The sequence below is a fragment of the Melospiza melodia genome, chromosome 16 (assembly GCF_035770615.1).
Source record: "Melospiza melodia melodia isolate bMelMel2 chromosome 16, bMelMel2.pri, whole genome shotgun sequence".
NCBI lineage: Eukaryota > Metazoa > Chordata > Aves > Passeriformes > Passerellidae > Melospiza > Melospiza melodia.
In genome coordinates this window covers 2779296-2805899 of record NC_086209.1, presented here as the reverse complement: position 1 = coordinate 2805899, position 26604 = coordinate 2779296, and the positions used below count along the sequence as shown (strand labels likewise).

Here is a 26604-nt window from a genome sequence, read left to right as displayed (position 1 = left end):
GAGAGATGTTCCCAAATCTGGGCTCACCGAGGCTGCAGAGGCAGGAGCAGCCTGACCCCAGCTGAGCCTGCCTCAGTGCACACACATTCCCAGGAGCTCAAGCACATTAAAAACTCCATGAAAACCAAACCCAGCAGAAGTCCCAGTTCTCCTCCTCCTCCCCTGGGCTCTGCAGTTCCAAACCATCACTGCACTGTTAAATGCTGAACCCAAACCCAAGGGCTCTCCTGGCACACGTTGGGCACTTCCCAGCACATTCAAGATTTCCAAGATTACAATACCAAAAAATACAGAACATTATATTCAGAACCATATTATTTTAGGACAAATATTTCAGACAGTTTAAATAACAAGTCAAAGGAAAATGAGACATTTGTGGACTCACATGAACAGAAGGGCAGGAACCTAATGACCAGACAGACAAAAACCCCTGAAAATTATTTCCCCTGTTCTTCCCACCCAGAAACATTTCTGTTGCCCCTTCCCCAACCAATACTAAATCCAAAGAAACTTTGGAATTTGACTAAATTTATTTTGGGATTTAAGGGAAAGGAATGCATTGGACAGGAGTGTTGGTGATACCCAAATAGAAACACCAGTCCCACGAGGGCAAACTGCTAACTGGGACTTGGTGTTCTCTACTGTACTCTAGGTTATTCAGTCAACTCTTAGTAAAAAAAGGAAATAGTTAAGTCAAAAGGAATTAAAGAGAAATTCATGCTCTTGCTGTGGATCTTCATTGATTCCCCACGCAGGGGTGTAACATGACAGAACTACCTTTGCAATGGATAAAAACCCAGTTTTGGAGTCTCTGCACACGCTGTGTGAACGCCCTCAGCAGCTTCTGGAAGCTGCCACATCCAGGCAGGCCCCTGTGCCCACCTGGAGCAGATCCTGCAGCTCCTCCTGGCACACCCAGCTGGCCACGGAGAAATCAGAAGCTGATTTTGTAGCTATAAAGAAATTTATTCAGGGATGAGACTTTTCACTACTGGACACCAGGCTCTAAGCTGGCTCCTGGATCTAAGTCACGCTGTTCTTTGGACAATAAATTCAAGTTGCACTTACTGTCCTAGTTCTGAAAAAGGAATGATGATGCCAAGAAGAACCAAGAACTATGACCTAATTGCATTAGTTTCAGCTGAAGCCATCTTCCATCAGAAACCATAGGATCTGATACACCAAAGTTCTCCCTAGGGATGTGGATGAGTAGAGTAGCTCAGTGCTTTGTAACTAGTACTGCTGTATTGTCTTGTATCAAAAACAAACAAAAAAAGGAAGTTTAAGGGCACGTGCAGCCTCAGCTCCTGAAGCACTGCTGGCTGTGCCCCGGCTCGCCCAGTCAGCCTCTTCCCTTGGAAAAAAGTAAAAAATAATAATAAAAAAAAATCACCCCCCAAACAAAACATCACCAATTCCATGCTGGTTCCACAGGAGAGTTGCTGCCGAGGGCTGTGGGGGCCTGGCTCACTCCTTGGTGTCCTGCTCCTCTCCCTCCTGAGCCCCGTCCTCGCTGGCCTCCTTCTCCTCCTTGCTCCGCTTGTTCTTTTTGTGCTTGTGGCGCCGGTGGCTCTCGCCCTCCTCGCTCTCGTGCTGCTTCCTGAGAGGGAACAGAGGGGACAAAGTGACATCAGACACAGCCCTGCCACAGCAGGGACCAGTGCTGGGCACAGGGGCTTTGATCTCCACCACTGGGAGCCACCTCTGCAGTGCCGAGGGCACGGCGGGGATTTTCGGGATACAGCAGCACTGCCACACTGCCAGTCACAGACAGTGTCACACTGCCACTGCCACTGTCACACTGCCAGTCACAGACACTGCCACTGCCACTGTCACACTGCCACTGTCACACACACTGCCACTGTCACACTGCCACTGCCACTGTCACACTGCCACTGCCACACTGCCAGTCACAGACAGTGTCACACTGCCACTGCCACTGTCACACTGCCACTGTCACACACACTGCCAGTCACAGACACTGCCACTGCCACACTGCCAGTCACAGACAGTGTCACACTGCCACTGCCACTGTCACACTGCCACTGTCACACACACTGCCAGTCACAGACACTGCCACTGTCACACTGTCACACACACTGTCACACTGCCACTGCCACTGTCACACTGCCAGTCACAGACACTGCCACTGTCACACTGCCACTGTCACACACACTGCCAGTCACAGACACTGCCACTGTCACACACACTGCCACTGTCACACTGCCACTGCCACCCTGCCAGTCACAGACACTGCCACTGCCACTGTCACACTGCCACTGTCACACTGCCAGTCACAGACACTGCCACTGCCACTGTCACACTGCCACTGTCACACTGCCACTGTCACACACACTGCCACTGTCACACACACTGCCACTGCCACACTGCCACTGTCACACTGCCACACTGCCACTGTCACACACACTGCCAGTCACACACACTGCCACTGTCACACTGCCAGTCACAGACACTGTCACACTGCCACTGCCACATTGCCACTGTCACACACTGCCACTGTCACACTGCCAGTCACAGACACTGTCACACTGCCACTGTCACACTGCCACTGTCACACACACTGCCACTGTCACACTGCACAGCCACTCCTGGCAGTGTCCACAGGCAGCACTTTGCTATTCTTCTACTCCTGAGTGAGCCCCAGCAATTCTGACACAGCACAGAGGTGAAGTCCTAAACCCAAGATATGTTTGAGACTTTCACTCCTCTGAAGGTGTGTGGGAAATCCCTGGAGTAGAGGCAGCAAAGGGATCAGTGGAGGGAGAGAAATGTGGGTTCCCCATGGGAGGCAGATCCTGATCCTGCTTCTGCTGACTCACAGCTGACCTGGCTCTTCACTGGCTCTTTGGAACTCCCTTATCTCTCTCAGTTTCCCAGATGTAGGTGATAGCTGGGGATGTTTACCCAGGGTTTCTGTGATGTGGGAGCAATCCCAGGCACAAGAGGCCTGAGCAGGCTGTGCATGCCCTGAGCCTGTGCCCTGCCAGCTGCTCCATGCAGCCAGCACAGCCCCAGAGCAGCTCTGCTCCCACCAGGAAAAGGGCAGAGCTGGTCTGGCCCCCCCCAGGAGGAGATTTTCTGCTGCTTCTCTCACAGGTTCAAACCACAGGAGCTGACTGTGGTGTGAAGGTGGCAGAGTTAAAGCACAGCCCAGAGTACAGGAACAAGCAGATAAATTTATCCCAGGATAAACTGTGACTGTGCAGGCACAGCCCCATGAGCAGGGACAGCATCAGGTGTGCAGAGCAATTGTTAGCACAGCTGGAATTCCAGTTCAGCAGCAGACACTGAACTGGCTCAACCTGGCTGAAAAGCTCCTGGCTTCAAGTTATTTTCTGGCTGGTTTAATAAATGGTTTCACAGCCATTAAAGGCAAGAAAAATAGGGAAAAATAAAAGGCTGCTGCCTCTCCACAAAGCACCTTCAGCCACCTCGTGGCCGATGTGTCAGTGGTTTATGCTGGGACACTGGCACTGTCCTTTGAAAGCAGCGTCAGTGATTTCCTGCAGACTGCTCAGTGTGCAGGAAACTGGAAATGAATGAAACCCTTTCATCTGCAGTGCCTCAAACAGCCTCAAACCTCAGTGTGCCTCAAGCAGGGAATACCAGAAGGTTTGGGTTGGAGGGGACCATGGGCTGGGATTCCTACAGTGAGGTATCTACTGCAAGGTTTCAATTCTGAGGAGAGGAAGCTGAGAAATAACCCTAAAGCCAATGGCTTGTTTGTCTGATACCAGCTCAGCTTCCAGTTGCTCTGTATTAAGTTTTTATTATGGTCTTAGTCCTTCTTCCTATCATTTTGCTTCCAACCCTTTAGCAATAGGTCCTTCCTTGAAAACTTACTCATCTCCTTAAGGATAAAAACAGCCTTTTTCCTCCAGTCACTACATAGGAGTTTTTCTGATACCAGCTTCAAAATAAGGATAATTACCTCCAGAGCTGACAGGAATTTCCCCTAAAAGCAGGGAGTTGACACATCAAGAAAATGGAGCAAGAACAAGTCATTAATGAGATGTGGAGTGACACAGGACCTGAGCACAGGATCTGTCTCAGCCCAGAGGGCAAGGCTGCTGCTCTGCTGGGGACTGCTCTTCCAGGAAGATCATCTGTTGCAAATCCATTTTCTGCAGAAAAGCTGTGATTTCAGCACATGCTGCTGTGCCCCAGAACTTTCACCTTGGTGCAGACCATCACCCCCTCACTACCAGGCTCTGGGCAAGAGCTCTGCTCCTCCTGCTCCAGAAGCAATTTCTGATGGCAGGCAGAAGGAAGTTCTTCACAGAAGGAGTGAGTGGGCATTGGAATGGGCTGCCCAGGGAGGTGGTGGAGTCACTGGAGATGTTTAAGGAAAGGCTGGATGTGGCACTCAGTGCCATGGGCTGGGTGACAAGGCAGTGCTGGGTCACAGACTGGACTCGATCTTACTTTTCCAACCTGATTGATTCTGTGAGTTCTGCCCTGGTGCACAGGAGCAGGAGGACCAAAAGCTGATGCTGCTGTCACGGCCTTGCATCTCCTTTGTGTGTGCTTTCATTAACATGGCAGCTCTGCTGGGAAGCTGAGCCCACTGAGCACAAACTCAGCCCCAAGCTCTCCTTTCCCTGTCCCAGAGCTTCCTGCTGCCCACAGCTCTCAGACAGAGGGAGCAGGGATGAGCCAGGCTGCCATTCCAGCCCAGAACAGGGACTGCCCACTGACCTGCAGCAGGATTTGTGTTTGCTGCCATTCCCCCCCAGAACAGGGACTGCCCACTGACCTGCAGCAGGGTTTGTGTTTGCTGCCATTCCAGCCCAGAACAGGGATTGCTCACTGACCTGTGGGAGGATTTGTGTTTGCTGCCATTTTCCCCAGAACTCACTCACTCACTTGTGTTTGCAGCACTCACTCACTCAGTTGTGTTTGCTGCCATTCCCCCCCAGAACAGGCATTGCCCACTGACCTGCGGGAGGATTTGTGATTGCTGCCATTCCAGCCCAGAACAGGGACTGCCCACTGACCTGCAGGAGGATTTGTGTTTGCTGCCATTCCCCCCCAGAACAGGGACTGCCCACTGACCTGTGGGAGGATTTGTGTTTGTTGCCATTCCAGCCCAGAACAGGGACTGCCCACTGACCTGCAGGAGGATTTGTGTTTGCTGCCATTTTACCCCCCAGAACAGGGATTGTACACTGACCTGCGGGAGGATTTGTGTTTGTTGCCATTCCAGCCCAGAACAGGGACTGCCCACTGACCTGCAGGTGCCATTCCCCTCCAGAACAGGGACTGCTCACTGACCTGCAGGAGGATTTGTGTTTGCTGCCATTCCCCCTGACCTGCGGGAGGATTTGTGTTTGCTGCCATTCCCACTGACCTGCGGGAGGATTTGTGTTTGCTGCCATTCCCACTGACCTGCGGGAGGATTTGTGTTTGCTGCCGTCGTCCTTGTCGCGGTGGCGGCGCTCGCGGTGCCGCTCCTCGCGCTCGCGGCTGCGGTCGCGGCTGCGCCGGTAATCGCGCTCGAAGTCGTAGCTGCGCTCGCGGCTGTAGTAGCGGTACCGCTCGTCGTCACTGGGGGGACAAGGGACACGTGGGCACAGGGACACGGACGAGGGACACGTGGGCACAGGGACACGGACGAGGGACACGTGGGCACAGGGACACCGGGCAGGGATCGGGGGTGCTCCTGAACCACCGCACCAGGAGCACACACGGGCACACGCCGCTCTCCTCCACCGCTGCCTCCCTGCTGCTGGGTCCCTCGGCACAGACATCCCCATAAGCTCCCACCCTTTGGTGGAACAATCACATGCACTCATTTTGTGAGTTGTAGTCGCTTTAGGTTTCAGAATGATAAACTTTGTCTGACTTCATACATTGCTATCTTTTGCTGCATGCTGAACAACATGTTTGATTTGCCTTCTCTTTGCTTTGGTTTTGATTTTTTCAAGATCTAGCACTAGTAGGTCAGAGGGAGCTCTGAGCCTGCAGTTACTCTGCTATTCTGGGTGATTTTTTTAAAGCAAAAAGCACATCAGCATACAGGATTTTGTCTTATTTACCTTCTTATTGTAAAACAGCATTAACTGCAATAAGGTATTAAAAATATTTTTATTTTCTGAGCTGCCCTTACTAGCAACCTTCTTTCAGTGAGCCCCTCCCAAAGGGGCTGGCTCAGGAACTTCTTTACTCAGGTTAGTTCTCATTATTTCTTTCTCTTTATAATATCTTGTTTCTACTTAAGCTTCACAGTGTCTTTTCTCAGTTCCTCTTCACACACACATCTCTGGGTGGCAGGTATCAAATGTGACCTTCTACACATAAGCTTTAAGATCTCAGGTTCTGAACTGGCTTGATCAGGACTTTCCAATTTACACTTAAGGCACAGAACAGTAATACCTAGAGCTTCTCACAAACTTCCCCACAAGCTCTAAACATCAAACTGTGAATGCAGCTTTGTCTGCACCCCTCTACCTGCTCACAGCACCTCATTCAGTCCCCAGGAGTGGGCAGGGTGTACCCCAAACTGAGACACATCTAACCCAAACTGAGACACATCCCACACTCCCCTCTACATCCCCCTGGTCACCTTCTGAAAGCCAAAATCCAAAGGATTAACAGTGCCCCTGTAGGAACAATACTCAAGGCCTGGGAGAAAGGACATCACAGACATTGTTCTGACACTCCTGGAAACAAGCTGGACAAATAAATGTGCAGCATCAATCAGCTGGGAGTGCCCCAAAGGACTGCAGGGCCACTTGCCCTGCTTTGACCTGCACCAGGGTGCTACAAACCTGCCAGAAATGCCAGCAATGTGCTCTGGAGTGCTGATCCCAGGCCTTGGCTCCAGCATGGACCAGGAATTGGGGGAGTCTGAGCTTTTCCAATCTTAGCAAGTTTGTCTTCTGTTCTCTTCCTCCCCCCTCCCATCCACAGCACCCAAAAGCTTATAAAGAAAAAAAAAAAAATAGAAGCACACTGCCCTGTTTGCTCCCTCCCTGGGCTGGGAAGCTCCCCAGCAGGAAGTACCCAGTGCCAGGAATGCACATTCTGATCATGTTTTGAATGATTATTGGCATTTCTGAGCCTGGAGCCTGCAGAACACCGACACAGCTGCTGACTGAACACCAAAGGGATGGGTTTGGGAAGTGTCTGCAGCCCAGCCTCCACCTCAGATGAACACAGGGAGGCTCCAAGGCTCCTGCTCTCTCCCAAGTGCTCCCAGCACTGCTGTCAGCTGAGGCCACAGCAGCTCCCACCAAGGTGGTCTCTACAGTCCTGCTCCCATTTCCTGGCTGACTCCCAGGGAATGGCACTCCCAGCCCCACAGGAGAGCAGAGCAGGCTGTTTGTCCTTTGATCTGACAGTGACATTTAGAAGACAAGAAGCAGCAGCTCCTGCAGCCAGCGCTTCACACTGAGCTGTGAAACACTGAGTAAACACAGAGGGGCTATTTCATTGACTGGCCTCGTGGGAGAGCAAGAGGAACTGGTTCTGCTGCATTTAAACAAAAAACCCAGACCCAGAGACAGGAAATCAGCCAGTGGCACAGCTCCCTGTCTGTGCTGCAGTTATTGATCCAAAGGAGCTCTTCCCCAGGCATTACAGAGAATTCAGCTGGTGTCCTCTATACCTGCCCTGAGATGGCCCAAGGCTGCCAGGAGCACAGGAGGGCAGCACTAACTTGTATTCACTGGAGGTGGGGGCAGCACTCATTTGCTGTACTCAGTGGAGGTGGGGGCAGAACTCGCTGCATTCACTGTAGGTGGGGGCAGCACTCACTCACTTGTATTCACTGATGGTGGGGGCAGCACTCACTTGTTGTACTCACTGCAGGTGGGGCAGCACTCACTGGAGGTGGGGCAACACTCACTCACTCACTCACTCACTTGTTGTATTCACTGCAGGTGGGGGCAGCACTCACTCACTCGTATTCACTGCAGGTGGGGGCAGCACTCACTCACTCGTATTCACTGCAGGTGGGGGCAGCACTCACTCACTCGTATTCACTGCAGGTGGGGGCAGCACTCACTCACTCGTATTCACTGCAGGTGGGGGCAGCACTCACTCACTTCTTGTACTCACTGGAGGTGGGGGCAGCACTCACTCGTTGCACTCACTGCAGGTGGGGGCAGCACTCACTGCAGGTGGGGCAGCACTCACTGCAGGTGGGGCAGCACTCACTCACTCACTCACTCACTCACTCACTCACTCACTCACTCACTCACTCACTCACTCACTCACTCACTCACTCACTCACTCACTCACTCACTCACTTGTTGCACTCACTGCAGGGGGGGCAGCACTCACTGGAGGTGGGGCAACACTCACTCACTCACTCACTCACTCACTCACTCACTCACTCACTCACTCACTCACTCACTCACTCACTCACTCATCACTCACTTGTTGTATTCACTGGTCGTTGGGGTGCGGTCCCGGTCCCGCTCTCGCTCCCTGTCCCGTTCCCGGTCTCGCTCCCGCTCCCGGTCCCGCCTGGAGCCCGAGTACTCCCAGTGGCTGCTGCTGGAGCTGCTCGTGCCCTTGTCCACCGTGGTCACCCAGGGCGTGTGGGACGTGGAGATGGGGGGGTAGCTGATGAAACCTGAATCTGCAGCCAGAGAGCAGAGCCCTCCATCACCCAGAGCACAGCCAGCACCCCCTCTGTCCCTCCCTTCCCAAAGACCCCCCTGGCAGCAGAGCTGGATCCCAGGTGACCACTGCCCAGCTCCCTGCTGTCCTTCCCCTTCCTCTGCCAGCAGTTTGCTAACAACAGGGAACTCCTCCCTGGGGAAGGCACCAGAGCAGGCATTTACACTGCACAGCCTCTGTCAGCCCTGGGCTCTGGGCACCTGTACAAGGTCCCACCTCCCACCAGGTACCTTTTGCTCTAGAGTGGCACCTGGGGAGGGCCAGCAGTGAAGGATGTCACCAGAGCCACCAGCATTCCCCAGGCACAGGTGGCCAGCTGGACTGGTGAGGTCATATCCCAAAGCAGGGCCACATCGGCAGCACTGCAGGCTCCTGTCCTTGGGAAGGGCTGGCACTGCCACTCCCCCAGCCCTGTCCTGCAGGGAGGCTCTGCAGGGCTGCTCAGCACAGCCAGGAGCCACTCCTGGGCACTGCAGGACTGGGAGAGACCTGGGGCTGCAGCAGGGAAGGGAATCTGCTGAAATCCTGGCACTGCCTCTCCCATTGCTGAAGCACAGGAGATGGTGCCTGTAGCAAGGAGAGGGTGAAGTGGGGGAGAGATTCAGAAACTCAGGGAGGAGATGCCAAGCTCAGTAGCTGTGGATGGTTGTGCTAATCCCTGAGGGTGGGGAAAAGGGAGAATATGAGTGAGGGTGAGCACATGTGTGTGCAAACAGGCAGGAGAACACACTGCTGAGGCTTCTCTGTGCTGGGGATCTGCCCTGGGTCACAAAAGTGCATCCCCACACCTGCCCAGCACTCAGAGCACACACCCAGCCTGTGCTGCTGGCTGGGACCCTCTGGGGCACAGCAAGGCCTGGAGCTGGAGCAGCCATGGTGAGGGTCAGCCCCAGGAAGGCCAGGGCAGAGAGAGCAGCAGTGGGTGTGTCCTGCCCCGTGCTCACCTGCAGAGTTGTAGCCAAAGGGAGGTGGCTGCCTGTTGTTGTAGCTGGCTGGCTGCCTTTGGGAGAGAAAAGGGGGTGAGTTACTGACATCAGGGACCCCACAGCTCTGCCTGTGCTGCAGCTTCACCCTGTTTTTCCTGGAGATCTGTGGAGCATTCTTATGGGAATCCCACTACCAGAAATGCTCAGGGGTTTTGCCACAGCTTCCAAACCTGCCATAATCCCACTGCTTGCCCTGGGAAAGCACCACTGCTCACAATCTACCTGAAGCACCTTCAGAGAAAGCATCTGCAGTAACAAATCATGCCATGAACTACTCTAGGCTTTACCTAGATTTTACTGGCTCCTTCCTGTGCCTTGAATATGCCAAATCCAGGTGAATGCACAGAGGATTCCTGGCAGACTCTGCTCTCCCCCATCCCAACTCAAGCCCAGACCATGCATCCCCAGCACTGATTTTGGACCTGTTCTCCTCCCCACCTCCCTCCAGGGCAGCTGCTCCCATGCTGTGATCTTACCCAGGTGTGGTCTTACCCATCCAAGGTTGGGATGAGGAGAGCTGGTGGTGGTGCCAGAGGTGGTGGGAACAGCCCTAGACACACAAGGGTAAATCAGCACCAAGATCTTGCAGCTTCATGACTGCTGTTCACAGTTAAAAACCATTAAAGCATCTTTTTACCCTAAACAAGGCCCTATTTTAAATAGAATAATTTTCCTTCAGGATAGGATCTCCTCCCCAAATTCACACCTTAAAGCTCTCTTAGTTTTCTAGGGATATAGGAAGAAAAATAAAGCAAAAACTACCTTCTATTTTGGCTTATAAATACTGAACATAAGATTCATCAAGGAGTAGCAATTAACTCTTACAGCCCTAGGGAGGAAAAGTGGTCCTTGGGATGCAGACATGTTCCATTCTGATCAGAATATAACAATCAAGTTATTCTGACCTCCAGATTTGTGTCAGAATAGAAGATAAGCAGCTCAGGTTCAATGCTCAGTTGGAGTTTATCAATCTTAAATTAGCTGAGCTCTAAACTGGTGCCATCCTATTTCATGTTACTTAGTCCAAATGCTCTGAACCTGTGTGATCAAACTTGCTGCTGTTGGTAAGAACAAGGTAACACCTACCTGGAATTGGACCTGGAGGAGGCAGGCCTGTGGAAATAAGCAGGGAAAACAAGTGAGGACAACAAAGAAAGCCACTCTGTACTTCATGGACTCTCTGTACCTCAAGCTAAACCTCAAAGCCCAATTTTGAATAAATCTCACACAGGAGCAAACAGAGGAGGAGAAAAATTGGTGCTACTAAGCAGGAATTAGCCTATAAATGATATAATTTTCCTAAACAATCTCTTTACCTTTATAATTTAAAATGTTGCTGGGGAACTCCTTTTCTGAGTGTGAACACAAACAATTGATTTGGTTTTCAGAACAACTGAAGGAGCTGGAGAGGAGAACCTGCTGCAAGTCCCACTCCAGTGTGTCCAACTTGATTTTGCCAAGCAATTTTAACTGAGGCAGCAGGAAAAGCTACCATGGAAAAGTTACTGGGGAAAATAACCCTTGAGTGCTGCAGCAAATCCTCCTCAGGCAGGAGTCCCTGCATGGAGCGCTCCTGGTGCTGCTCCAGGAGCAGGAAAAGCCCAGAATGTGGCCTCTCACTTCAGCCTGGTGTATTTAAGCAAGAATAAAGAGAAACAGGAACCTGCTCCTTGACATTTATCAATAAAGCAAATGGATCAGTAGCACTGGAAGGTTCCTTCAGGGAAACAAAGCTCAGTTTTTTCTTCAAGGACCAGCTGCCATTTTAAAGTATTCAGGGCAAATATTGAATAGGCTGATGGAGACTAAACAAAGGCTGGCCAGGGGTAGGGATCTGTTCCCTGAGTGCTCCCCCACCCCATGGCACTGAACCACTAAAGCTCTGCTTTGCCCCAAGCCTGGGACATCCCAAGTGAGGTTCCATGAGTGAGCACATACCTGGAGGATGCAGGGGAGGTGGAACAGAGGTCACTGGAGGAGGAGGGTGCAGGAAGTGAGGAGGAGGAGGCCCGGCCAGCGGGGGAGGCGGAGGCCCTGCTGGTGGAGCAAACGGCTGCTGCTGAGGAGGCTGCTGGGGCTGGGAGGGCTGCTGGGGCTGCTGGGGGGGCTGGGGCTTGCTGCCATGGTCTCCCAGCACCTTGGGGGCACAGGAACGACAAGAGAGTGTTTTAATCCCTCTGCTCCTGCAGCAGGGCCCTCACAGTGCTGGCAGCATCACCACAACAGGACTGAGGCTGTGCCTGAACAGTGACCAAAACACAGAGGCGCCACAGTGACCTGAAGTGCAGCTGGCAGTGCTTGTGAGGGGAGGAACAACAAACAACCCTTTCCCAGCAAATTCTGTCTCTTAGGCAAACTCTTCTTGTTGGCAAAAGCAGGGAAACTGACTGCTAAAAAAATAAATGGACCACAAAACCATAGAAAAACCCAAGGAATTGAGCCTAGGAAGGGAAAGGTTCCATGTTTAGGTTTTTCTGGCAAGTTAGCAGAGTTGGCAGGAGGAAGGTGGTTAAGAGAAGGGGCTTGGCAGATGGTCCTCAGACCCTGCAGCTTCCTGCCTAGGAACCAACCAGAACATTATGGTCACACACTGGGCAGGCAAGCCCAGGACTGGGATTAGCTTTAAACCCAGGCCTTCATTTCTTAGAAGGGACAAGATCCAATAACACAGGCCCAGGCTCAGTCTGAGGTGTGGGCTGCACTAACTGATTTGAGACTAAATGTTACTTTAAAGTACAGAGAAACACCAGGCCCAGGTACAAATCCTTCACTGCATTATTTGAAGATTCCAACCCCAGAGTGGAAGGGAATAACCCACAGAAGATTCCCAGGTACAAACCCTTCACTGCATATTTGAAGATTCCAACCCCAGAGTGGAAGGGAATAACCCACAGAAGATTCCCAGGTACAAACCCTTCACTGCATATTTGAAGATTCCAACCCCACACTGGAAGGGAATAATCCACAGAAGAGATTCCCAGCTACACATTCCTAGGAATACTTTGGGAGGGCTGATGATGAAAGAACTCAGGCCTTACCATTCCAAAGGGAAGACTGGTCTTTAAAGGACAAATCTGACTATTGGCAAGACCAAGCTTTTAAACCAGAAATTAACTGAGCCTGCAGAGGGAACGATCCATGCACACACCTCAAGAGGGTCAATGCAGTACCTGCCACTCTGCAGGTATGAGCTGGGAGGTCAGGAGCACACAGACATCTGCCCAGGGTTCACCAGAAGTGCAGTACAATCAGCAATTTGCCAAGGCTTGCAGGGTTTTACCTGGATGGGGTTCTCCTCGGAGGCGTGCTTGTCCCGGCGTCTCCCCTCCACCCTGCGGATTGTGCCTGCCTGGCCCCCGATCACATCAATGGTCCCCCCCAGCTTCCTGGGACAAAGCACAGGCACCTTGTCAGCCTCAGAAGCACCACAAGGAGCAATGTTCCCTGCTGTCAGCACACTTCTTTCATGCTTTCTTTCCCACCAGGGAAACATCTCTCAAATGGGGATGAGGAGCCAAGGAAGCCCGTTTGCATTCCTGAACAGTTTCCCTCTGAGCAGGGGTGGGTTTGGGCTCTCTGAGCATCCAGAAATGTCACCCAAAGAACCACCACAAACAGGTATAAAAACAGGGATTACACACCGGGACAGAAATGCTCCCAAAATGCTCAAATCCAACAGACTGAGCAGAGCTTTAATGCTCATCCTTGAAGCACAGAGCTGGTTCCCAGGCAAGGGCTAAAGGTGGGATGCAGGGCTGCTTTCTGCAAGGCAGGTGTGCAAAAGCTGTTTTGTGAATGAAGCAACAGAAACACCCTGAGCCCAAAGCTCTGGCTCGGCTGGTGTGTTCTTCTGAAGCTTCTGATAAAACCCCATTGATCTCCTAAGGGCCAAGTGGTTTCCCCAGCAGAGGCTGCCCCTCAGAATGACTCAGTTGTTTTACCACACATCCAGCAGCGTCGCACACAGGCTCAGGAACCAACAGCTCCTCTTATCCTCTGCCAAACTCGTAATCCACTTCCACTTGAGGAGGCAAAGATTAACATCGTGGGAGGAGGAATAAGCCAAGCAAGCACAAGCAATGTCAGCAGTGTGAGCCCTCAAAACTGAGGTGTTTGCCTGGCTCCTTCCACTCCCAGAGATGTGTCCCATCAGCTGGGATCCAGTGCCAAGGAGGGGGGAAAAGGACAGGCAGGGGTTGCACTGCTGGAGGTGACACTGAATGAGTGACCACAGCAGCTTCCTGCCAAGCTTAAAAGCTTCTCTTTGAGGCTTGAGGAGACTCAGATGTGGCCCAGGTGGTTCTCAGGTGCCCCCATGAAACACAGGCTCCTCTCTTACCTGTTGGGAGGAGGCCCAGCCTTCATTCGTCCTCCCACCAGAGCCAAGAAGTCTGTTTTGAACTCTGTTTTGATGATGTTGCTTTCCACTTCTTTTTCAGCATTTCCTGTTCTTCCCTGCTGAACCTATGGAAGGACATAGATAACATATGGTGTTGTGGCCTTCTTTCAACTGAATGGAGCACCAGAGATTAACCCTCATTAAAAGAAAAGGAACAATCACAGCAACCTATTCTTCAGTCAAGGCACAGCCATTTGTGTCAGTTAATGGCCATTCCAGCCTCAGCCTGCTGCCCACTGTCTCCCACCAGAAGCTCTGTTGTAAGTTTATTAAACTCATATCATTGTCCATGGAGTCACTAAGTCCAAGCTGGAATGAGCAATACTTGTACTGACAATTTGGCTGAAGTTCTGATGGCCACCATGGACTCCTGCAAGGCTGATGGCCAAGGCAATCTGCAAACACAAAATGCAGCCACACCACTGCAGCAGGCTCCAGCAGTAAGCAAAACAACCCTGGGGGCTCAGTTCCCCTCTCTGCACTTCTCTCATCCAGAGGGCTTTCCAAGTCAACTGAAAATTCACTCCAGTCTTGCTGCTGTAGTGGTTCAAACTTGCCAAGCTGAAGGAACTACTCCTTCCTCACAGAAAAGATTTCCAACAGAAATTTACTCTTTAAAGATTCATTTTTGGATTTCTGCTTGCTGAAAGCTCACAGAACAGCTCAGAACTGAGGTATCTCCTGCTCTTACACCCTCATCTCTGTGACTACAAACACAATCCTAGTTTTCCTGGAGTCAGGACAGGAGTCACATCACCCACCGTGATCTTGTTCTCAGTGCTGATGGGAGGAGCAGGGTCCAGCCCCAGCTGAAGCCGCCGCTGCTTTTCACAATAAGCTTTCCATGTTTCTTCATTGAATCCATAATTAAAGTAATCAGAAAGATCAGCACCTGGCAGAGGGAGCAGGAGTTAGCACAGAGGTTCTGCACATTTGCACTCTCAAGCTGTCCTTTAACTGCTTTTATAAAGGGTTAAGGCAACAAAAATTTTCCAGAGAGCCCCTGTGCCTTCCCCTGTCAGCTGTGGGTGCCCCAGAGGAGGAGACAGTGGCTGCACCTTGGGTGGGAGGGGAACGTGCCCTGAGCAGCAGGGGGACCCCTGGGACATCAGGACAGCAGTGGGACACACAGGACAGCAGTGGGACACACAGGACAGCAGTGGGACCCTCTTGGACACACAGGACAGCTGTGGGATCCCCTGGGACACACAGGACAGCAGTGGGACACACAGGACAGCAGTGGGACCCTCTTGGACACACAGGACAGCTGTGGGACCCCCTGGGACACACAGGACAGCAGTGGGACCCTCTTGGACGCACAGGACAGCTGTGGGATCCCCTGGGACACACAGGACAGCTGTGGGACACACAGGACAGCAGGGGGACCCCCTGGGACACACAGGACAGCTGTGGGATCCCCTGGGACACACAGGAAAGCAACGGGACCCTCTTGGACACACAGGACAGCAATGGGACCCTCTTGGACGCACAGGACAGCAGTGGAACCCCCTGGGATACCCAGGACAGCAGTGGGACCCACTGGAACACACAGAACAGCAGAGGGATCCCCTGGAACACACAGGACAGCACCTCCACAGGCCATTGGGAGCTCCCTGCAATCACTTATTCACCATTTCTTCCAATTGTCCACATGAGCTGAGTGCTGGGCACAGCACAGGAATGACAGTTCCAGCCCCCACCACAAAAATGGGGTGGAGCCACAGAACCTTGTTCCTGGCAGAACTAAGCCCACACACTCCCCTCCTGACCATCACCGCCTTTGCTGTTTTGAGAGGAGATTCTGGGGCTCACCCATTTCGTGAGAGGCAGCTAAAGTGGAAGGCTTTTATTGATGCATCCCAGACTACACAAGTAATTACAGCTCAGTCACAACCCTAATTAACCATCCCAGAGTGTTATCTCCCACTGCCAGCCTCCTGTGCAATGTGCTAATTCAGCACGAGCACTTCTGAATAACAGAGGTGACCACAAACTGCTTGCCAAGAGACCTGAGGTGCAGAGGGGCAATCCCAGGTGCAGGAATTACAGGAGCACCCTCCCACCTCCCAGCACTACAAAGAACCTCCTGCCCTGCTGAGGTGTCCCTCAAACATCCCCCATGCAAAGATATTCCTACACAGAGCAACTCCAAAACAAAGAGCTGCTACAAGAGCGAGGCAAAACTCTGCCCAAGCTGAGCTTGGTTTAAGTGTGAGGTTTGAGCAGTGAGGCTTATCTCCTGGGCTGGCCACTCTTCCTGCTGTACCACCCAAACATGCAAACTGCATCCACACCGACTCAGCAACACAACATTTACTTGTGGATTTTATCAGCTTCTAGTTCAGACCTCTATCAGCTCTTCCACACAGGATTGCTCCTTCCACTCCCTCACTCAAAGACATACCAAGCTGCTGAACAATTAACTGTAAAGGATATAAACTTGAAAGGCTGTTGAGTAATGAGCTACTTGCTATCTAAAATAAACTTACAGACCACACAGCTCTGCAGAAATCTTCCCTCTATTGCATTCCAACACTGTTTTAGGGCCAGCTGGCTCTACTCTGGTCCAGGGATGTCAGCATGGCCACAACCATGTCCACGCTTTAGCTTTGAACTTCACTGCATTCTTTCTAACTCATTTTCTTCCCATTCCCCTCTGTCTCACTTCGAATCAAGGAGAAATCCCTGCAGAAGAAAAGCTTCAGTTCCAGTCTGCCTGCACTATCTGCAGGGTGTTTCAGTGCTGGTTTGGTACCTGGCCATGCCCATGGAGCTTTCAGCACTGGAGTGCCCTTTATGTGGGCAGTAGGTACCCAGAGCACAGCACAGGCAACCTCAGGAAAGCTCTACTTACTCAGCACAGCAATATTGCTGAAAGATAAATAAAATACAGGGGCTGGAAGGGAGAATAATGATGGCTCAGAAAAGGCAAGTGGACTTTTTCTTTCAGTTGACATTTAAATCAGAGCACATTTTATGAGTAGCACAGCAAAAATCTGGATGTCTAGTTCCTTCAATTACTTCTGTATCAGAAGAAAAACAGCAGCTGATTTATAGCATCCTACAGCTGTAAGAGGAGAAATCTCCTTCATATAAATAAATGTGGGCAACCCCAAATGAGGAGGGACCATAGGGACAGCTCTGGGCCTGGCCTGGGGACACAGAGCAAGCTCCTGCACAGGAAAAGGAAAACAAATATCAACAGCCAAATCCTGACCCCACTCAGCTGCCTTTAAGGCCAAACATTATTGGATTGGTATCAGTGCAATGTTCTCAGGAAGCACGGAATTAATAAAATAGACCATTAAAAAAAATAGCTGTTCCCTTTAGGGAAGTTCAATTACTAGAATAAATGCAGCCCAATTTAACATAGCCATGGCTTGTTCAATTAGTAAATGCCATTGACTGTCTAGCCAGGCAGCAGAGACTGAGCAACACACATTGTTCCAGCTTCCCTGTTCCCTGGCAACAACAAATGGACAGAAATTACATGTGGAAATCAAGAGACACAACCAGAACTGCAGAAAATATTTACCACAAGGAACTGTGAGGTCTCACCTGGTTTCCTCCACGGTTTGTCTTCAAATGAATCCAAATCCACTTCTATCACAGGCAATCCATTTATATTCCCTGCGGCATCCAAGTCAATACCTTTGGGCTGCAACTTGGCTTTGGGGAGAGAGGGACTGTTACAACTTTTATTGCAATGCCTTTAATCCACTCATTTGCTCAGCAAATTATTGCAGCAAAAACAAAGCACTGCAGTGAATTAATCACCGGGTTTACAGCACGCAGGTAACCACAATCAGCTTTTTAATAAAAAGGACTCCAGTCACTCCATAAACAAACAGGGTGTGCAGCACCTGCAGCTGAACAGCAGAGAAGCAAATTCAACCCAGATTGGTACTACAGACAGAGTAAATCATTAGGACATGCATGAAATTTACCCCAAATGAAAATAAAATGAAATTCTTTTTCTCCCCAGGCAAAGTACCTATTTTCCCCTCCCAAGACAGACACATTTTCTCATAACAAGAGACTTTTTCAGGATTACTCTTTAGCAGACTAACAGGAGTTTGCAAAAATCTTTCAGGTACAGAACCTACAAAGGGAATTTGTTCTTATTTTCTCAATCAGAAGAGAATTCATTTGGATAAAGCAATTAGTCCAAGGGATAGATGAAGCCCATAAAAGGACAGTCTCACATATGTGGAAGGACAGAATCCCAGACTCAATTTACAGGAGAAAATAAACTGAATTGGTTGTGGAAACTGAACTAAACTGGTGTGGAAAATTTCAGCAGCCAAATAAGCACAGCTGTTACTCAAGGTCAGAGTTTGTTTCTTTTAGCATCTCACACTGCAAGTGACTCAAGACACTGAGTTCCAGTCCTTCTCCACAGCTGCAATGCTCAGCCCCAGTGCAACAATATATTTTAGAAATACTCTGGGGTTTTACTATAAAACTATCAATCAATACATTTTTCCCTAATTTAAATAGAATTATAATCACCTTGCTCAGTGATGGGTAATTAAATCACTCCATTGCCTCCTGTCCCCTCACACTATGCTAGAGGCACTGATATTTAGGAAATGCACTTCCTATTGCTGGTTTGCACTAATTCTATATTCTTTTAAACAGAGCAAAATTTGCAGCTGCTGCAGCTGTCAGTGCCAGGTAAGTGAAATACTGGAAAAGTGAAGGATAAAAATAACAGCAGTACCTGAAGCTGATGCTCCATAGCCTCTACCCGTTTTTAAGTTTAGATTCATAGGAGTTCCCCTATTGGAAAAGAATCACTACATTGGCATTTGAACAAATTACTTGGCTAAAGATTCTCATGCAAAATATATTCAAGCCCTGACACCCTTCAGGAGATGCTTGAGTTCACCTGGGTTTGCTATTCAGAGTCATCCATCAGAGTGAAACCACCTCTACAACAAGAGAAGGAAATTATCCATAAAGTGGAAAAATTAGAATATGCAGCAAAGCACAGGTAAGTCATTTGTGTAAGAGGAAGGCTGCTAGCAGCAAGCAAAATGCTCTCATTATTTTTATTCAATGCACATTAGGCAGAGTTGTAGAAAGTATAATTTCCTGCTTCTCAAATCCAGCCTTGCCATTTCTGAGCCATAAAAAATCAGACAGCTGGAAATTAGTAAATTCACAGTTTATGCAAATTTTTAGCAGTAGAGATTTGGTTCTGGAAGTTTTCACAGATGAGTTAAACAGAACTTCCCACCTTTGATTTTGCCCCAGGGAGCCCAGGAATTAGTAAGTTAATTTCCCAGCAGCAGCCCCATGGATTATCATTCCCTTTTTACAGATGGATTCTCCAACAAGCAATTGCAGGGCAGAGCTGTCCCTCAGCTGCTGAGCCCACTGTGGTGTTGTGGCTCTCAGCCCATCCCTTTCCATGCCCCATGCTGGGTCCCTCAGCCCCAAAGCCCATCCCCAGCAGTACCCACATGTAGGACGGCGCTCCCGTTTTGATGTTGCCGATTGTGACCTTCACATCATCGTCATCGCTGTCACTGTCACTGTCATCCTCATCATCCTCACCACTGGGGAGGGCCTGCAACAGCACAGCCACACAGCAGCTCATCAATACACACAACTTGAGAATTCTCCAGCACAGCCAAATCTCAGGAAGCTTCCTGAACAGCCTCCAACAATGGGCAACTCCCACAGAGAAACTCCCCTGTCCTTTGAAGATTTGGCCCTACATGAAATTTGGGGTGATATCTGTGAAGCCAAGGAAAGTTTAGCTCAGTTCTAAGAATTTCACCACGTCCCTCAGTTCTTTTTGAGAGTTGGGGCTTTTCTGACACACCTCCTTCACAAGGGCCATGGTCAAAGTACACCACCACAAATGAAAACCACCAAAATACATTCACCAGGTTTCACCTAAGAACCTCAAGGCAAATATTCTCTCACCACAACTTCTGTGGTAGGGAGCTGCTGAGGAGTTTGGTTTGGCTGATTTAGCACAATCAGACCCCAAGACACTTCACTTTAGAGATTTGACCCCGGTGCAACCCCAGTGCTGGGCAAAAAGTAAAGGAATAGAAAAAGAAATCTTCCAGATATCCAGCAAGTGCAGTTTTGTGAGAAGCACAAGGTGAATTAGCACCTCACCCCACATGAGGAAGGCATCCCTCACCCTCCCTCCTTTTCCACAGCATGTGGGTCTGTCAGAACCCTGCATGAACCCTCTGGCAGAAAACAAACCCATCAAAGAGTCCAGGAGAGGAGGGTGGGGAGAAGCAACCCTCCTCCTCCTCTTTCAGCACTGAGCCACCAGATTGTGCTGTCAGAGGTCTGAGCCTGAACCAAAACTGATTCCCAGGCACCTTGGGCTTTCTATCCCAGTGTTTCCCATATTTTACAGGTCCTTGAGAAGTCACACTGAATACAGAGCTGGAACACATCGTGTTCTGCTTTTCCTACCAGACTGCAGCATCAGAGAGCCTGATCTGCCTCCTGAGAGGGTTTGAGCAGAGCCTGCACCAGGGTTCCCTCCCCACCACTGGAGGCAGGATGACAAGACAAGGCTGCTTCTGGAGCTGGCTTTGGGCACGGCTGGCAGCACACCCCAGCAGTGCAGACACCAGGGATCTCTGCACTCCCTGCTTGTCCCCAGGAGTGCTGAGAAGCACAGACATCCCCAGGCACAGGGGGACACCTACGTGCTGGGCCATGTCTCTGTCCTCGCTGTTGACGGGCCGGCTCTCCTGGGGAGCGTCCTGCAGAGGGTGAGCAGACTCTGGGTGCCTGCAGAGGGGACAGAGGAAACAAAGTGACCATGACACACCAGAGAAAGTGAACAAGCACAGCCTAGAGAGTCACTACAATGAGTTCTAAAGTCTTTGCCCAGGTGACTTTCACACAGTGCTTTATTCTCCTTGTGTGCTTGTTCTGCTGGCATTGGCTCAACTACCTGACAAAAAAAAAAAAAAAAAAAAAAGCATCCTCCTGGCTTGGCTTGGCTTTTGCTGGGAAGAATCAGTGTCACACATCCAGAGAGCACCTGACAGCACTCAACAGCTCAGTGGCAGCTGGCTCAGTTTGGATTTGGCACAACCACAACTGGTAAGAATAAGACCATAATAAGCAAAATTTCACCTCCTCCTTAAGGATGCTAATAATTACACATGCATTTAGTCAGCAGCAAAGGCATCTGTCCCAAAGAAATTAAAGAAAGAGTGATTTTAATGTTTCTACAAATAGTTTACAGTAAGTAGTTAAAATTCCAAAAGGAAAAGTTATGGGAAAAATTATGCACCTGTTCTTCTCACTCATTACAAATTACACTTGATGAAACAATGGTCAGGCTTGGATTTAACTCCAGTTTAGGAGTTTGTACAAATTGTTTAAACATTGTTTATTGCACTGGCCAAGCAAGAAAGTGGAATTGATGTACACATATTAGAAAAGAGTGTGCCAGGTGTTACAGAACTGAAATACAGAGAGCTCATCTGTCTCTAATGTCACAGGTAGAGCTCAGCAGAACTTCAAAATAATTTTTGAGTTTTTTTCAAGAGAGACAATCAGATCAGCCCAAGCCAAAGAAACCCAATTCTCCACCAGTGCTTTGTGGAGCTGCTATTAATTTAAAATCCCACACTGGACAACAAACATCCACAGGATTGTTTTCAAAAATGAACAGGCAACATCTCACAGAATCCAAACACTGGTCACATTAAAGCCACTTCAGTGACATGAGACACCACACAAGAAAGGCAAAGTGACACAACTCAGCTGTTACTGAGTGTAAAACAAAGAACAAACACTCTGAGCACAACTGAAGCCCCATTTTGGGGAAGTCCCACACAAAAGAAATTCATCAGGTATCAAAAAGAGGGCTGAAGGTTGGGCAGCTGACCAAGCACAGGTGCCAGGGGTGCCAAGTTCCTGATGTGACACCTGCACACACTGGCAGGTATGAAGGGCAGCCAGGATGTCAGAGGGAAAATCAGCCCCCAGGTATTTCCATGCTGCAGACACAGGCTGGGACATGAGGACCAAAGCAGGGACTGGAGAAAGTCTCTCTGATGGATTCAAAAACTTTTTGCCCAATCCAAGGAACTCAGCATTGACCTCCAGCCTGAATCTCCTTAAAACTCTGAGATTCTGTGTTCAGGAGGAGTGACAGGTGTTACCTTCAGCTTCAAGTCACAAGAAGCATCTGTGGGTGTGCATTAAAATGTATGAACTGGAGTTCAGAGAGACACCTGGGAACCAGGAGCCTTTCCTAACCTCTCTCCTTCCCAGGAATGAAGCAGCTGACAGGTCCCCAGCATTGGCTGGGCACAGAAAAACGTGGCAGAGATTTCACCTGCCCAGAATGCCAACAGAATGCTGGGCACTGCTGGCAGCACAGCATCCTGCTGGCCTCTGCCACATCCCTTAGGCTGAGGAGTGTCAGTGATGCTGCATCCCAAACTCTGCAGATTTCTGCTCCCTGGCTGGGACAAATACTCCAGACAATCAGCAGAGCATCCCTGGAGCTGCAGCTGCTGACAGCAGGGCTAACAAAGAGTCATTTTTCTTAAAACACCCCACAGCTCTTCTTTTAGGTAGATTCTCATTGTGCAATGAAGAAATATGGGGGAAAAAAGTAAAAAGAGGGGGAAAAAAGGACAGCCAGCACGGCCACTAATATTCCTTCTCCCTACATTTTGCAGTTACTGGGGACAGTTGCTAGAAATTCAGATTTTTAGTCCTGCTTGTAAAATAAAATTACATTCAGATGAATGTGACAAGGAACAGCTGATTTATGTAAAGCAGCTGTACATTTCTGTCTAAAAGTTGTTCCTCCTCACAAAACTCATTTGATGTTTTTAGGTAACAATTTACCATGTCTTTCACCACTTGCTTATTTGAACAAGCTTTCAGATTCCTTAAGCACAGAAGTAGGACAGTACCTGTAACAACCTCAGCACTCCAAACACAACCTACAATGACAACAAACCCCAAACTGAACTTTGGAAGGGGCTGAACACAGACAAACCCAGTGAAAACCAAACCTTCTGAAAAATGTTACATTAAAAATGGCAAACAGGTAAAACTGTGCTGAGACCAAGCTCTGCTGGTGCAAAACACACAGCTACAAATGGAGAGAGAATACAACCCAGGACAGACACAGAAAGCCAAACTGATGCTTGGTTTTATCTCCAACCCACACCACTTGACAGATCTCACAGAATGTGCTGGTTTGAGCAGCTCAAGATTTTAACCCCAGCTCAAGGTTTTGACCATTCCCAGACTAAAGAACAGGCCAGTTTTACCAAGGCCAGCCTAGCACAAAGCCAGTCCTCAGGGCATCATTCTTCCCAGGGAATTGAACTGGAAAAGAGATCTGGTTTGAAACAAATTGCTGAGAGAAAAAAAGGGCTAAAAGTTAGTTCTAAATCAAACCAGTCCCCTCATCCAGTTCAGCTTCCACATCAATAAATGCCTGCCACCCCCATGGGGGCAGCTGGGGATGATCCCATGGGATGGGGAAAGGACAGGCTGTTGATCCTGGCAACAGCACTGCTCCAAAGCCCTCACCAAGCTCTGCTCAACAAGGCTCAATCTTTACACCATGTATTGTTATAGTGAATAAACAGCCTCAGGACTCACCCAGAAATTGGTCCATCTTCTTGCTTACCAGTGGTGTCATCTGCAAAAACAACAGTAAGAACAAAGGAATTATTCAAGTGAAAGGAAAAAAGCTAAATTCAGGCACAAAAGGCATCACAGGTACAGAAATACCCAGCAGTGCCAAGGCACTGTAACCCCAACACTCTCTTTTCAACAAAGTTTAACCAGAAATGGAACAACTAAAAATCAACCCAACCCAACAAACACCATCCATCTGCAGAGGTGATGTCTCACACCAAACCAAATTCAAAATGTGTATCCTAATTCTCAGAGAACAGAGACAACTACCAGAGAGGAACTGAAGTCACCTATCAAGGTCTTTATATAGAATTTTAACGTTAAGGGAACAAGAAACATAAAAGCATTCATGTGCAAAGCCTATGGGGAGGACAAAGACGTTTCAATAAAGTCCTGTGGTTTATACCGGCCACATCCCAGCCCCGTTAGCCACGGGTTTCACAAGGTTTGGGTGATTAGCAAACTCAAACTCTTAACAAAGCATCTCGTTAACCTCCCTGCACCAGTGTTATTGATAAAAGGACAATAACACACCGCCACCCGCCCACAAGAGCCGCTCAAGCGCTCCTGAGGGGAGGCCGGGGGCGGACGCGGGTCCCTCTCCGGGCCCGGGGGCAGAGGCCGGTCCGTCTGAGGGGGCCCAGGGAGAGATGCCCGTCCCTCCCTCCTTCCCTCCCTCCGCGGGGCCGCCCCCGGTCCCGCACGGCCCCGCAGCCGGGGGCGGCCCTGAGGCGGGGCCGGGCCCGCTGCCGGCCGGGCCCCGCGCTGCCCGCGGTACCTACCCCCGTACAGCCAGTGCTCCTCGTCCTCCTCCGCCTCCAGCGGCGCCGCGCCCGACACGGCGCTGGCGGCCGGCGGCTCCAGCTCGGTGGCCATGGCGGCCGCGGGGCTGCGGGGAGCGGCGGCGGGAGGAGGAGGAGGAGGAGCGGCGGCCCCGCTCGGCTCCCGCCGGGCCCGGGCGCGGCGCTCGGGCGGGGGTTCGGCGGCCGCGCTACGGCGCCGCCATTGCTCCTTCTATGGCGGGAGGGGGGAAGAGACCCCCGGCGTGGGCGCGCAGGGCCCCTGAGCCGCCCGCCCCGCGCTGCCGGGCCCTAGAGTCGCCCGCGGTGTTCCGCCGGGCCCTAGAGCCGCCCGAGCGCCCCGCAGGGCCCTAGTGCCGCCGGCCGCACGGAGCCGCGCTGCCGGCCCCGCCGGGCCCTACCGCCGCCCTCAGAGCCCCGCCGGGCCCCGGCGCCGCTCGCCCGCCAAGCCCGCTCCGCCAACCCTGCGCGCGCATGCGCGGTGGGAGAGCGCGGCCCTGCCCGGGGAACGCTCCGCTGAGGGGATTGGGGGCTCTCGGCCCTCGCCGCGGGTCGCGCCGCGCTGAGGCGGCGCGGAAAGGAACGCGGAGCCCGAACGGCCGCTGTGGCCCCTCTCGCTCGGAGCTGCCCGGGAAGGCCGTGAGGAGTCCCGCAGGATTGCCGAGGAGGCGCCGGGAAGCACAGAACGTCGCCCCGTGTCACGGCTGTCAGCGCCGCGCTGCTCCCAAGCGGCTGCGGACACATTCGGGTCTGTCTGGGTGCGGTTTGCACCTTCCAGGTCCGGCTGTGCAGCTCCTCGGTGAATGCTGAACTTCAGGGCCTGGAGATGCAGCGCCTGAGGCTCCTTCTGCAGCTCCACCGGGGAGCTCCTGTCTGAGCATCCCCCTCCCCTCTCCCGGAGTCCTTACCTCCATCAGCATCACAGGGAAACTTAGAGCAAGCTGATTTTCAGCAGTAATTCTCACAAAAACCATAGAGAATCCTGAAGCAAGTTACCTTTTCCATGCACTAAGCAGCTCCAGAGAAATTCCGGATTGAAGTGCTCCCCTGCAGTTCCGGTGGGGCTGAGGTGCATTCCTGCTCCTTGTGCCCTGCTGGACCCTACAGTGGGAATGCTGAATGAATACTCACCGTGGGAACTGGACATCCAAAAATCACCGTGGGTTGATGAGACCCCTGGTTATAGTGATGATAACCCCTGGTTATACCAGTGAGATCTCTGGTTACACTGGTGAGATCCCTGGTTATACCGATGGAGCCACGTTAACTCTGCAGAGGTGGGAAAGTGCTGCTCACCACCAGGCCTCAGCAGTGCCTTTCCATTTTCCACTCTTTTCCATTTACAGCAAAACCCAAAATTCCTTTTGCTGCTCTGTTCAGGCACTTCATGGTCAAAAATGTCCAAGGAGATCATTGTAGAAACTCTCTGGAGAACCAGTAGTTTTCAGTTACCCCTCCAGGCTTGCACACCATATAATTTACAGTAAATACACATCAGTCATCACCTTTTGATTAATATTTGCCTTTTAATTTTAAATTCTTATTAGTCTGACAGCTACTGAAATTCCTCTTTCCAATTTTATTACCTATCCCATGGGACCAGCGCTGTTTTGAAGAAGTGTTTCTTTTCTAGCCAAAATCTCAGGTTATGTTTATCACTGAATACAAAAATACAAACCTAGTTCCTGCAGAAATTTTAATTTACTGCTCAAGAAAGGCTACTATAGATAATAAGGTTTACATAAAGACTGTGAAATAAAATGTGAATATATTGGAAGGATCATTATCTAAACACATTCAGTGATTAGGGAAAATGTAGAATTCAGCAGGTTAGCCCAAACCCAAATCTGCTGTTTGCATGTTTATAAAATAACCAGATGTAAATCAACCAAGTCCAGGTAGATTCCATCTCCCAGATAAACCACAACAAGGAAATTACTGATTCAGTCAGATGTAGAAACAACAGAAATATTTAAAGCAGGTCAGGGACTAAGTAAGTAAAAGGGCATTTAGAAAATCATAAGCAAAATTCAGGCATCTATCTGGGAACTAATCTATTTAGTAAATTCATTTGTGTTAATTTTGCAGACTGAATCAGCCTGTG

The 26604-nt window shown here is 50.4% G+C and overlaps 1 protein-coding gene across 5 annotated transcripts; it reads right to left on the bottom strand.

Moving 5' to 3' along the window:
- Positions 1 to 511: 511 nt before the first annotated feature.
- On the bottom strand, positions 512 to 25599 carry LOC134425579 (pre-mRNA 3'-end-processing factor FIP1-like). 5 transcript variants are annotated; one of them, XR_010029722.1, is made up of 18 exons: positions 25497 to 25599; positions 23662 to 23701; positions 20724 to 20808; positions 19503 to 19609; positions 18758 to 18816; positions 17593 to 17703; positions 14796 to 14926; positions 13975 to 14099; positions 12916 to 13021; positions 11574 to 11772; positions 10722 to 10748; positions 10128 to 10185; positions 9594 to 9649; positions 8404 to 8608; positions 5410 to 5568; positions 1413 to 1600; positions 1069 to 1193; positions 512 to 953 (listed from the first exon to the last, which is right to left on the bottom strand). XR_010029722.1 is itself a non-coding variant. In XM_063170309.1 (16 exons), the coding sequence occupies exons 1-16, from the start codon at positions 25573 to 25575 to the stop codon at positions 1468 to 1470; spliced, it is 1680 nt and encodes a 559-aa protein (XP_063026379.1). In that variant the 5' UTR covers positions 25576 to 25592; the 3' UTR covers positions 512 to 1467. The 5 variants fall into 5 exon arrangements, 2 of the variants coding, with proteins under 2 accessions (XP_063026379.1, XP_063026380.1); XR_010029721.1 differs by having other exon boundaries at positions 512 to 1193; XR_010029720.1 differs by having other exon boundaries at positions 1069 to 1600; positions 25497 to 25592.
- Between the last annotated feature and the right edge of the window lie 1005 nt (positions 25600 to 26604).

Excerpts from the sequence above, each read along its gene's own strand:
- LOC134425579 (XM_063170310.1), bottom strand. The coding sequence starts at position 24,576 with ATGGCCACCGAGCTGGAGCCGCCGGCCGCCAGCGCCGTGTCGGGCGCG. Across the intron at positions 20,809-23,661 it reads GAAGATGGACCAATTTCTGG|GCACCCAGAGTCTGCTCACC; the intron begins GTGAGTCCTGAG and ends TCCCCTCTGCAG. Across the intron at positions 10,749-11,573 it reads ACCTCCCCTGCATCCTCCAG|GCCTGCCTCCTCCAGGTCCA; the intron begins GTATGTGCTCAC and ends TTATTTCCACAG.